This window comes from Lonchura striata, chromosome 20, assembly GCF_046129695.1.
Source record: "Lonchura striata isolate bLonStr1 chromosome 20, bLonStr1.mat, whole genome shotgun sequence".
Taxonomy (NCBI): domain Eukaryota; kingdom Metazoa; phylum Chordata; class Aves; order Passeriformes; family Estrildidae; genus Lonchura; species Lonchura striata.
In genome coordinates this window covers 9,415,597-9,428,333 of record NC_134622.1, presented here as the reverse complement: position 1 = coordinate 9,428,333, position 12,737 = coordinate 9,415,597, and the positions used below count along the sequence as shown (strand labels likewise).

Genomic DNA, 12,737 nt, shown 5'->3' with positions numbered 1-12,737 from the left:
TGTCATGGCATGAGTTTGATAGATTAACTGCCACTTACTGATGTTGTACTATATTAGTTAACAGCAAATTAATATCATCAGGCATATTTCCTCTTTTATACCTAAAAAATATTAGTATGGAACCAGAGATTCCCATAAATTCTTATCACTCAGTTCTAGAAGGGGCCTTTTAATCTAATTTGGGACAAGATAAGCAGCAATTTCTCCATTTGTTTGCAAACCTGTTACTCATTGAAACCCTTTTCTACTTCAGTCACCTTTTGCTAATTAGAACATTTTTATCCTAAAATCCCAAAAACCTGAACAGGCATCCCCATGGGTTTTCCACCATGATTCTACCTGATGCCCACACACACTCCTGGACTTTAGGAAGCAGTTTTAAAGAGCATTTCAACAATTTGTCCAGAGCTTCCCATAATTGTCCCTGCCTTTTGTCACACACTGATCTACACCAGGGGAGAAAGGCTGATTGAAGGGAATCTTAAAAACCTCAGCCACCACAAGCTTTTAGAATTCTCTAAGTATAGCACAGAGACTGTTAATAATTTCTAAAAAAATCATGAGTAGATACAGAGGTAGACTCGGGCTGTGTTTTGAATTTTAGGTCTAGGATGGTTCTTATGGTTGAACAGGAGTGCACAGAGGAAGAAATTGTCTTTTAAATGTTACCTTTCAAGTTTTTTTCTTTAGCATGCCATGAAGCACCAAAACAATTGGTATTTGTGTTCTTGTGCAGTCAGAACATCCCTGCTTCCAGCTCCTTTCCAAACCACCTTCACGGGGCTCTGGTGCAGATTAAGTTGTGACAATTTAAACCCAGCACAGCTGAGATTTGTGTCACTGAAACACAGAGTCATGAAGGGAGAGTCAGCCTGCAGTTCAGTGATGACAAATGAGCTCTAAAGGCTGACATTCCTGGCTTCTGCCAAAAAGAAAAGCAAGAGCATCTTAATGCAAGCTGCAATCAACTGCAACCAAACCAAAGAAGTGGTTGAGAACGCTCCCATGAGAGGAGCAGGGCTGTGGTAAAACAGTGAAATCTCAGCTATAAAGCAGAGGAAGAGCTCGAAAGAAGAGCTTGGCTGATGCCCAGAGCCAGCTGGCACAACGGGAAGTGCAGAAAACAAAGCTTTGGAGGATCAGGATTCAGCTTATTCTAAAAATATTAATAATAAGATGATAAATAGAGGAGAAGAGAAAAATCAGTTCTATTATTTTGGGTTATAAACCCAAATGCTGATGTAAGTAAACATGAATCTCTATTAAATCCTTATCTTCATATTTTCCAGATCCAGCCCATAAGGAAGTAGAGTGGAGGAAGTGGGTTCAACTAATTAAAAAAGAGGCAGTACAAGAGTGCAGCTGTTCCTGCTTAAGCACAGCTTCAGAAAACTTTGTGCAGTTTTGCAACCTTGATCTCCAGGCATTCCACCCCAGTTTCCTTCAGAAGAGGATGAAGACCTTGAATAATGCTGTAGAACACAGCTGACCTTTCATCCAGAGTATATTTTGTGGGTTTTGTTTTGTTTTAATCAGGAAAATGCTTTTTTAAACAAAATTTTTAGGGGGAAAAGCCCTGGTATATAATAAAACATAGAATTAGAAAGCAAAAGTGTTCTGGTAAAATTTTATTTAAATATTTAGGAGTGCTAAGCTAAAACTGGACTGTAGATCATATTGTTTTTAGATTATTTCAAACAATCAAAAAGAATGACTGGGCCTGGTTTATTTAGAATCTAAGGAGTGTTCTCAATGCAAAGGGAGAAGGCAGAAGTTCTGTGCTGGAATCCTAAACGAGCAAGTATCAAAAAACTAGTGAAATGTGCAGCCCAGTGAAAGGTTCAGCATCTAATGATAAAAGCACAGCAGTGGTTCAAAAGCAAACAAATCCTGCTAGAATGAAAAATCAATGAGCTTTGAGAAATTGTGACAATGAAAAGGTCCCTCTCCCTGTGGAGAAGCCCCATTAGCAGAGCAGCCATCTGCCTTTTCCTGCTCCCCACGTCCTGGACCACCACCCAGGCTACTTTCTCCTTCATCAATACAAGCATGTTCACAGTGGAGCAAACAGGCCCAAAATTTAGGGGGGAAAAAGAAAAATGAATGATCTGGGGTGACACAGGAAGGTGCCAGAAATCAGCCCTTAAAGCCAAGCCCAAGCCAAGCCAGGCCAGCATTTGGAAGGCAGGGGAAGGAGCCCTTGGTGCACAAAATCCCCCCCAGTGCCAGGGGAAGGGATGGATCCATGAGCCTGAGGCACATCCCACAGAGAAAACTGATTATTCACACACACCCAGATTAAATAATGCTATAAATTCTTTTGCAAGGTTATCCCACACAGCAGTGGGCTAAAGGTTTATGGCAGCCAATGTCAAACAAATGTGATTTCCCTGAATGCAGCTGAATAAACCTGGAGGTGAAGGACAAATTTGGATTATTGATAAGTGTCTCTGACTTGTCCCCTTTGATAGCTCTCCAGTGTCTTTCCAGCCAGGCTAAATATTTCTAAAATAATGGCTGCAATACAAACTGTGAGGGAAGAAATTTTATAAGAGACACCACATAACAAAGTGCAGTAGATAACAGAAGTTTAAAAGACAACAGGAGTAAAAATTCCACTCTCTTGAAGAGTAAATTGGCTCTGACTCATTCCCTGAAGGTGACATTCATAACAAAACCCAAAGCAACAAGTGGTTTATATTTGGGGTCTGTTTTATCAGCTGAGAGTTGAAATCTGACTGTGAGAAAGGCAACATTCTGCTTCTATTCATGGCAGCTCTCTCGTAGCTTTGCATGACTTTCAAAGCAACAAAACAGTTGGGAAATCAATTCAAAAAAGTTCAAGAACTACTCATTAACAGTCAGACATCTGCACTTCCCAAACCACCCAAAACAAAGCCTGGCTCTTAATCCCAGTGGATCATGTGGACAGCAGACTGTGGGGGAATGCAAGGAGTGTTTTGGCTACAGCACTAATTCTTTGCAGTGAATAAATATATTTGCCTAAAAAGTAATGCAAAACACACATATCCCTTTCCAAATTCCCCAAGTGCCTCGTCTTCTTCTCCCCATCCTTTCTGAGGGGCTCTGTTCAATGGACAAACGTTGCTCCAACTCCAGCTAATTAAGAGGATGTGCCAGTTCTGCACCCCTGGAGTCCAGATCTGTTTCTCTTCAACAAACTCTGCTCTTCAATAAAAGTTATACTCAAAGTATAGCATGAGCAGAGCAACTTTGTACAATGGCTCTCCCATTTATGACATGAGAAAATAATTTTCTCTATTACTATAAACTCTAATGATTCATTTGGAACCAGTAAAACAGGGGGTTTAGCTGCCTTGATGAACTTCCACATCCACCGTGGATTCATCTTTTAAAAAGCATAAATAGCACAATGCATCAGAAAAACCCAAACCAAATCATTCCCTAGCTTGTGGCTTTATGAGTTACAATAAAAACAACCTTTATTTATTTATTTTTCCACCCATAAATATCAGAGAATGTTAAAATTTGGCACGGAATCTGTCTGCATCTCAGTGTTGTGCACTGATAAAAGAGATGGCAACGATTTAAGAGACAACAACACCTGCTTGTGCCCCAGGGGAATGAGGTGTAAGCTCTTGGTGGGGTGGTTCAAACAAAATAACATTTACCCCAAAAACCCCACCCCAAACTACTCTGCAAACATTTCTTACTTTGAGAAGGAATGCACAGGACTATCGTGGCTTACTGCGATCTCTCAGATGATTTCCAAATGTTTCATTACTACAGAGTATGGGATAGGATTTCTGATCCAGATGCTTAAAAGAACAAATCTAACAGAGAAACTTAATCTGAGCTAGACTTGGCAAATTTTCTAGGGAGGAAAAAAAAAAAAAATAAAGTAGAATTATGTTTTGGAAGCTGCTCAAACAAAAGCCAAAGTGGAAATATGCCTCTTTCAACCATACCCTGGGATGCTGTTAAAAATAAGAGGGACACTTAGCGTTTCCACAAGTGTGAACTGCAGCTGAGATTTATAAAATAGAAAATTTTTATGTCAAAACTGCCCAAGAACAGTTCTTTACTTGTATCTTAAGCTAAAGCCATTGTTATCTACACTGTACTTACAAAAAAAAAAATAAGAGAGGTCTTGCATTTACATGGAAGACTCTAGGTCAATTAGAAGGAAAACATTCATTTTATGAAATTATTATGCTTTAAAAATAACCCACAAAAGCATGTAGATGGCAGAAGAGTGACACAGTCCCCTGCTTAGTAATAATGCAGACTATTTAAACTTTAACCTGACCATTTCAAAGCACCTAATGAGCACAGGCTAAACTTACAGAGAAGGATTTTTTTAACTCCAAACTGAGAAACTGTAGGAGAGAGGGCTCCAATCTGCTTGGAGTCACGTAGGATTTATGTGAATTCAAATGTGCTGAGGTATTGCTTTATCTGATAGCCTTGTTCCTCCCCTCAAGAAAGACAAGGCTAAATCTCTGTACAGCCACACATCTCTCTATAAACACCAGGAAAATTTCAAATCTTAGCCAATTTTTTTTTATTATTATTTCAAGCCATTCAGAGAGGAGAAAGAACCAAATTTACGTTTGGCTTCACTTACTTCTGGGAAAGTTTTTGGCCAAATGTTTGTATTCCATCAAGAGGAAGAAACTATGAACTTCAACAATAAAAATAACCAATACCATGCACAAATTACATATGGAAGAATGGTGGTAATTGTCTGTCTTTTCACCCCCCCCTACCTTATATTATTGCTGTATGGTTGCAATTTAAGAAGTAGAAAAGCTCCCAAAGTAGAATTCCTACAGTGAGCAAGCCAGACAGAACTACTACAGGGAGTAGCCCTGCGTACCACAGGCTGTGTGGAGTTTAATTATGTAAATCTAGAATACCACATTCACGTTATATAAATCAAATTTATTATAATTTCCTAGCAAGGAGAAAAGGCTCAAAGAATCCAGAGGTATCAGAGTTAGAAAACATCTGCAACAAATCTAATTCTTTTATTCTGCTATAGCACTTGGCTCCCAAAGTGTGAAAAATGGCTATCACTTAGTAAAGCTGGTGTCCAACTACTTGAAAGCACACTCACTTTGAGAATAAATGTTAAATTACTAATGTTCTTACCTTGATTGGAGATTTACATTTTATAATAGCACAGAAATTTATAGGAAGGGAGAGTTCAGTCTATTAAATTTATGATGAGTTTAGATACTTTAACTTCACCTCGATTTTAATTACGTAACAAGATACCAAAGTACAATTTTAAAAAAGGCCTGAATATAATCATTAATATAGACATTTAGACTCCTGTCAGTGAATTGTGGAGCTTTTAATTTCCCTGTACATGACTGCAATGCTGGTTTGAATTCAGCCCCACAATGGCCAAGGCATTTCCCAGAGTGATAACAAAGAGAGGTTTTGTTATGGCTGCTGGAGGGGTCAGTGGCAGCTGCACCCTGGGCCTGCCATAATCACCATAAAATACTGGCCTGAAACAATGGCTGCTCATTGGAATATAAAACAATTGGAATGTTGAATCTGGAATTTCAGCAGCTGCTACTGGACATTTTCCATAGCTTTGAAGCATCAGCTATCAGTGCGCTCATTTTCTGTGTCTTCGCATCCCAGATCTCATTTTAGTGATAAAAAACATTTGTGGGATTGTACCACGAGTCAGATGCCTCATATAAACCAGTATAAAGCTAATCCCATAGAAATGGCAATATTCTTAATCCAAACCATCCCAGAGATGCATTTTGCAAGGCAGTTTCTGCAGGAGTTGCCCTGGTGGAGCAGAGGAACAGCCTGAAGCAGGGAGTGAGAGGGGAGAAGGGAAAGGGCAGAACCTTTCCAGCTCAGCCTTTCCACCAAAGCCAGTTTCATCTGCAAAGATACCCGAGTTTATTTAAGCCAAACTTTATTTTTGCACTAGGAAGCAAGTAAAATGATTGCATTTTGCCACTCACAGCTTCAGTGAGCACTGGCCTTGCCTGATGAAAGATCACTTGATTATTGGCACCAGGCAGACAATAAATCACAGTGCTGTGACTCTCCCAGCACTTTGTTATTCACACACATTGCACCAGCCCAATACCAGCTTTGTCCCTGTATTTTTAAATCTCTCTCTCCTTAAAGAATAAAGAAATTATTATGCATTTTAAAACGAATTTCAATATAGTGGAATTCAAATAATTCTGCTAAGTTAGATGTCAGGATTTTTCTGGGAGACATGAGCAGGGAGGAGCACTGGTAACTGCAGGACAGGATTCAGAGGTTGACATTTATTTCTCACTTACTAGGATTTAGTTTCACTTAAATATAGCCCTGAAAGAATGAAAGAATAAAATGTTCAGTCCCTGACACTTAAGAGCTCTCAGCCTTCCCAGTGAACAGTGTAAGCATGGATGTGATGATAAATATATGGCAGGTTTTGCAAACACACATAGAGACATTTGCTAAAACACTGTTCAGCTCCTTCCCAGAGTTAAAAATCCATTTTTTCTTCTTTTATAAGGCTTCAGCAAACAATATTCCCAGAGAGTTGAAAACAGCACTGATCCCAGCGAGGATCTACTGATTGAGACAGGAGGAACAAATACATTTTGGCTGAGTGAAAAGAAACATATTCAGTGTCAAGCACAAGGAAAGCAATTCAGACAGATAATTCCTGGGAGACAAATGATTCTGGCACCAGCAGGAAGAAGCAACATGAAAAACCTTTTCCAAGGTCATCTCTGGATGCACACCATCAGAAGGGGAAAGCCAGACTCATGGAAAATATTTAACCCATTGACACAAATTCAGGTGAGTTCCAATATTCCCTGGCCATCAGAACATTATTTCTTGGAAATTCTCAACAAGCAAGTGCTCAAGAGTTGATTTGTGGGTCAGAGCCTTTCATATAAAATACAATCACACGCTGAAAAAAATAGTTCTATTTAAATGAATTAAAATTGGTAACTAAACAGGTCAGTTAAACTCAAAGTAGCAGGGACAGACAAAACACAGAGCAGAAAAAGAACAGGAAAACACAAATTGTGAAGGAAAAGGAAAATTGTCCAAAGGAAATGTGGCCATGAGACCTTTGCAGCCTGATCTGACAATTGGCTGCAATTACAGAGAAACGTCAGTGTGCAGTACTATCACTGAAAATTCAGAAAGAAAAAGATTATCATGGTTGCAGAACCTCTATATTGATAGCACATCTCAGCCTGTTCATAGCAATATATTCATTTCAAATAATGCAAGTAAATACTTACTTCTGCAACTATTTTCAGTTTTTGTCTGCCACGTGATTGATCAAGTAAATATCTCTGTGCCCAACAATGAACAGTGCAGTAAAGATAATTTGGTTTCCATGGAACAATTTAATTTTGATGTTTCAGAAGTGTAATATAAGTCTGTGCTTCAGAAATAGTAACGATCTGTTGGAAATGTTTAAAGAGTATTTACAGCTCACATGCTCCATTTATTTTAACTTAAATTGTATGAAGCCACCACCACATTTAACTGATGGTATCAGCTGACACAAGCAACTATGCAACATCAACAAATGCAGTCAGACACTACAATTATTTAAAGTAAGTAATGTCAGGTGACTGTTATCCTCCTAACTACAATTATTTAATGCAAGTAAAGTCAGATGAATGTTCTCCTCCTAACCCTCCAAGACACCTGTTTCAGTGCTCAAAATACAGCAAATAACTGCAAAATAGCCACTTTTATTTAGTTCAGATTGTCAACAAAAGCAACATTAGGAAAACCCAAGCTGATGTCATGGTTTTCGTGGCATCGTTTCGACAACAAAGCCTGGATCCAAGATCTGACCACTCACAATTTCTAAACCAGATTATAAAGCTAAATCCATGCAAACCCTTAATGGATCAGGATTTTATTTCGAGCGCTGCAAAAACTTTGGTTGTGGCCAAGTCTTATCAGCTACGGTGGCAGGCAGATTACAGGAGCTGTGCCACGGATCAGGGTGAGGCACTCCCAGCTTAAACCAATTACACACTTAGCACAAAGTTGTCAAACTGCAGATCCATGCCAAAGCCTGGCATGTCATTTCTGTAATGCTTACAAATTTTAAGGAGAATTACACTGGATGGAGAGTCTGGGGAAATGTATGGTGGAACGAGCAGTGTTTGGAAATCCAGATTTTAGTGGTGTGTAAATGAGGGATCCACACCAGCTCAAGCTTTACCTCTGCAGAATCTACTGGATTTTTACCAAAAGTCCACGGTTCAGACTCCCCTGCATCTATTCACGGGCAGACAGATCTATTAAATTATTTGCCAGCTGGGAGTCATTTCTTTTACAATAAGCAGAGGAGTGAGAGGTAACTACAAAGCAATCCAGAGCTCTTCTAATTACTCCTTCCAGGCAGGAAAACGTGTGATAAAATGCATGTTTTGTGATTCCCTTCCCCTTTGCTGGCTTCAGCACTGTTAACCTGTAGCTTCTGATGGCCTTCCCCAGCGCTCTTAAACCTGGTGAAAAACCCTGAGACAGACAATCACTGTACAATTTAAGGCACATAATTAGCAATTATTTCATGCACACTTCACAATAATAATCTGTTACGTACTAAGGGGAAAGAAACATTAATGAGCTACTTCTGGTGCCTCTGTGTGTACTGTGTTTGCATAATAATGAGGCCCAATCTGCTGGAAAACACAGAAAGGACAAATTAATAAGGTCGTCATTTTTGTCTAATGATGCTTAATACAGTTTGAGCAATCTGCTCAAGACAAAAGACGGGCACTCAGACATAGCCGATTATGCATTCGCGTGGCAGCTGAAATCTTTATTAAACAGAATGATGAATCTGATTAACATGTGATAACAAATATACAGTCTGGGAGCAGGGCCCTGGCACCTCCCGCCAGCTCTGCTCCGGCCCCTCCGAGGCTTTACTGAGATTGAGGTCAGACTGCAATTCCCCATAGGCGCATTAAGATAAAAGTTTGCCAAATGTGGTAACGTGATGAACAGAACAATATCCTGTTATATAAAAGCTACTGTCTCAACAGCTGACTGTCTAATCAGCGATAGCAACAACTCCTTAATAAGTTTAAAATGTTAATTGTGGGTTTCGGTCGCCTTTTAACATATGAAGGATGATTTAGTACATTAGCTAAGCTACATCTTAAAGCACCCCTACGTTCGTGCTACCAAAATATTCTCTCTAATTCCAAAGTACTGTCTTCTATTCCATTTCACAAACACAATTCTAATTCCAAAAAAGGAATATACAGTTATTTAGGATCCTAAAAAATACTATTATTTAGGGTGCATGCAATTACTTGGGGTGTTTGAAGCAGTACAAAATAATAATAATAATAATCTATATGCCACTGTTTTGGTGTTAATGGAGGTTTCTAGGTCAATGGGGAACACAGGATGTGACTGAATTTGTAGAAATGTAGCAGTACATTTAAAAATCTAATTTTCTATAGAAATAATTGATAAAAAAGGAGGTTAAAAAAAATACAAGATGCAATTTGTTAATCCCACCTTAAATTTAAGTCATGAAAATACAGCATTGCCTCTTTAAAGAGTGACCAAATTTAGGAGTAAATAACAGCTCTTAAATCCAGGGATTCTATTTTAAGCTTGCTTTGCTGGAGCAATGTGATTTCTATTAAATGAACAATTCCTTGCCTTGCAGAACCCACTGTAGTTGATTTATAGTCAGCCCATGACACGAAGCAATTTAAGATGACACACGATACCTCATGACAATGAACATGATTTACCACAGGGTGGGCAGCAGCAGAAACTATAATGTTGATTTTATCTCCACAAATATATTGCTCAGCAACAGCAGGAGCTTGGATTCAAGAATACAGAACTGGGAGCTAAGACTGACAGAATCACAGCTTCTTCACTTTAATGCATCTGTGTTTGCTCTGGTAAATGATAGCACATCATAAATCATCATTTTCAACTCCTGGGACTCTTTCTGGGTGCCTCCATTTACATCAATATATTCCAAATTACAAGACAACAACAGCCAGTGAATTTAAAGCCAGGAGGTGATGAAATTAAAACTGTATTTACCTCTAGCATCATTCATCCCCAGCCCATCCTACCTTTGTAAATAAATGTCATTATTTTCACACACAAAATAAAAAAAGCCCTCAAAAAACCAGTGATTTCCTTCCTCACCCTCTCAAATCCCACATTCAAGTCACCTGGCATATTCATCTGCCCTAAGACATGGTCAGACCAAAGCAGAGATGGACAATGGTTCCCCAGCTCTGTGGAAGATGATGGGATATTTTGTTTTTCCTGAAACAAAGCCATGCATTAAGAGATTAGATGTGTCTCTCCCAAAGCCACGAGCTCTCACAATGACTCCCCAAAGGCAGAGCTGGGGGGTTCAGCCTCGTGCAGCCCTACAAGGTTCTCAGCTTCCTTCCCAGTGGGTACAGAAAGAGTAACAGGGAAGAATGGGAGAGAAACACACTCATTTGGAAAATCTGCTGGAGTTAACAGAGTATTTTTAGCTCAAAAAAAACAGAAGTTCAATCTATAGGTGGGCTGAGAAGAAAACACGGGTTTGTTTTACATTTTTAAATGTAAAATAGCTGATCCCATATTTACACCTGATGGAAGAGCCACAAAAAGACATTTCAGAAGCTAAAACAAAAAACCAACTCATTCTACCTCAGAGGATCCCTTTATTTCATATTCTGCCAGTATAAATTCCCTCAGTGTAACATCTCATTATGTCTGATATAAAATGAATGCTGGAAATGTCATGAAATCTTCGTGGTGGTGTTTGAAATCCCAAAATTCATGGCAAATAATGCTGCAAAAACCCTGTCCCATCACCACACTGCCACACTCTGCATTTCAAACAGCTTGGACAGCCGATAATGACACATACAGGCAAAACATGAGGATCATATTCAGCTTTTGGCAAAGATTCAGTCTCAAAAATCTCTCATTTAGCTCAACTGTATTTATATCCATGGAAAAAATGAAGGAAAATGCAGGGAAGGCAGAGGTGTCCTGGGCTTACCTGCACAGAGCACTCAGGATGGAGCCTCACCCTCCACTTTAAGAGAAAAATACAGAATTTTCTCATCTAAATTTCAAAGGGTCCTATTGAGAATTCAGTTTGCTCCCACTGAAATACAATACCTATAAAGAAATTTCTTCCTGTTGACTCCATTAAACCGTGTCCATGTTCATCCTTCAGGGGCTGATTAACTTCTTCTTTTTTAGTGCCAAAACTAACATAAAATTACATGTCTGAGAATTCAAGTCTACAGCACTTGTGTAAATATGTTTTGTTCTGGTTTTCCTTTCATGAAAGACATGGATGGTTGCTATTTTCCCATCCCTTTTCAGATGTAATACTACAGACATTGCAACAAATTAGGTACAGAAAAATTTATTCAGTGACCTGAACTTAGTTCTTAACTATAATTTCAAATCTCTGTGGTAGAAATCAGATAAATCATATAAAATTATCTAGCTAAATATTCATTCTACCTTTTACAAAACCAGTATTTTAGTATTTCCTGTACAAATCATTCCATGATCATTTTATTATACAAAATAAACTGATATGACTTACCCATGACTGCACTTTATTACTGAAATGAGTAACCTCAGCTCCTATCAAAGGACTTGGAGAAATGGACTGAAGGACACAGCTCCTGCACTGCAAGTAACTTGTCAGAGAAGATTCCTTCTCATTCCAAATAGCATTTAAAGATAAACTGCCATTCAGGTCTTTCAAAAAGAAAGAAAAAGTGGTTTATATAGGAATCAAGATAGATTTTTGAAAGAGATAAAAGTCATTTTATCAGCTGCGTTTCACACATTCCAAAATGTCAGAAAGATGGTAAAGAATGCTCAGTCCTTCTGGCAAAATCACATCTCAATATCTGTGCCAGCCTAACACCACTGGATGGGCAAGAGAATTGCCCACATATGAAATAAAATACTTTATTTTTGCTCTCTGTCCCCTGAAGCACCACAGGCTTGCACATGGAACATCTGGAATGATTTCCTGTCAAACACAGCACCAAGGCTACACGTGGCCAGTTCATGGATTTTAACTGGCAAGAAGTGGAAAGGATTCTGTGCTCATTATCCTTTCCTTTTATTCTTCATCAGGATATTATGAAAGGACCCAACAAATCTGGGAGTGCAGGGGACACTGGAGTTCCTTTTCAGGGTTGGTTAAATGTGCAGAGCCCACAGAGCTTTGAGGAAGGAAAATCTCACCATGAGCTTTCCAAAAGGTCCAAGGGAGGGGTGGCAATGTTGTGAATGGTATTTAATTGAATTTCAAGCAATTCAATGACAAATGTTAGCTGGAATTTATCAGTAAGAACTTACCTTTCACTGGCATCTGATAAACCTCCAAAGTTTCTTTAAGGTGACCAAGACTTGCAGCATCTGAGATGACCAACATGACATTATCATCTTCTGAAATGGCCTCTAGTTTACACTCACAATTATTAATGGATTCTTTGCTTCTTATATTGGCATTTCTGAAGAGTTTCCAGATTATTTGCAGCTCACTATTAGTGTAACAAGCTTTTCTCAAAATTCCTATAATTTAAAAAGTGGGGTGTAAGACTTATATACACACATGGTTTTGAATACAGTACTGTTCAACCATGCTGCAAACTTTCCACATTTACAAGATGGGAATTTAGGCCCTGATCCAATACCCACTGCAGGCACTGAAAAGACTTCTA

The 12,737-nt window shown here is 38.8% G+C and overlaps 1 protein-coding gene across 1 annotated transcript in view; it reads right to left on the bottom strand.

Annotated features, from left to right (window-relative positions):
- Nucleotides 1-12,543: 12,543 nt before the first annotated feature.
- BRIP1 (BRCA1 interacting DNA helicase 1) overlaps nt 12,544-12,737 on the bottom strand; it is a 49,962-nt gene continuing 49,768 nt past the window's right edge. Inside the window, exon 22 of the mRNA XM_077787566.1 lies at nt 12,544-12,588. Coding sequence (XP_077643692.1) covers nt 12,580-12,588 — 9 coding nt within the window. The 3' untranslated portion in view covers nt 12,544-12,579. The remainder of the gene's footprint in view (nt 12,589-12,737) is intronic.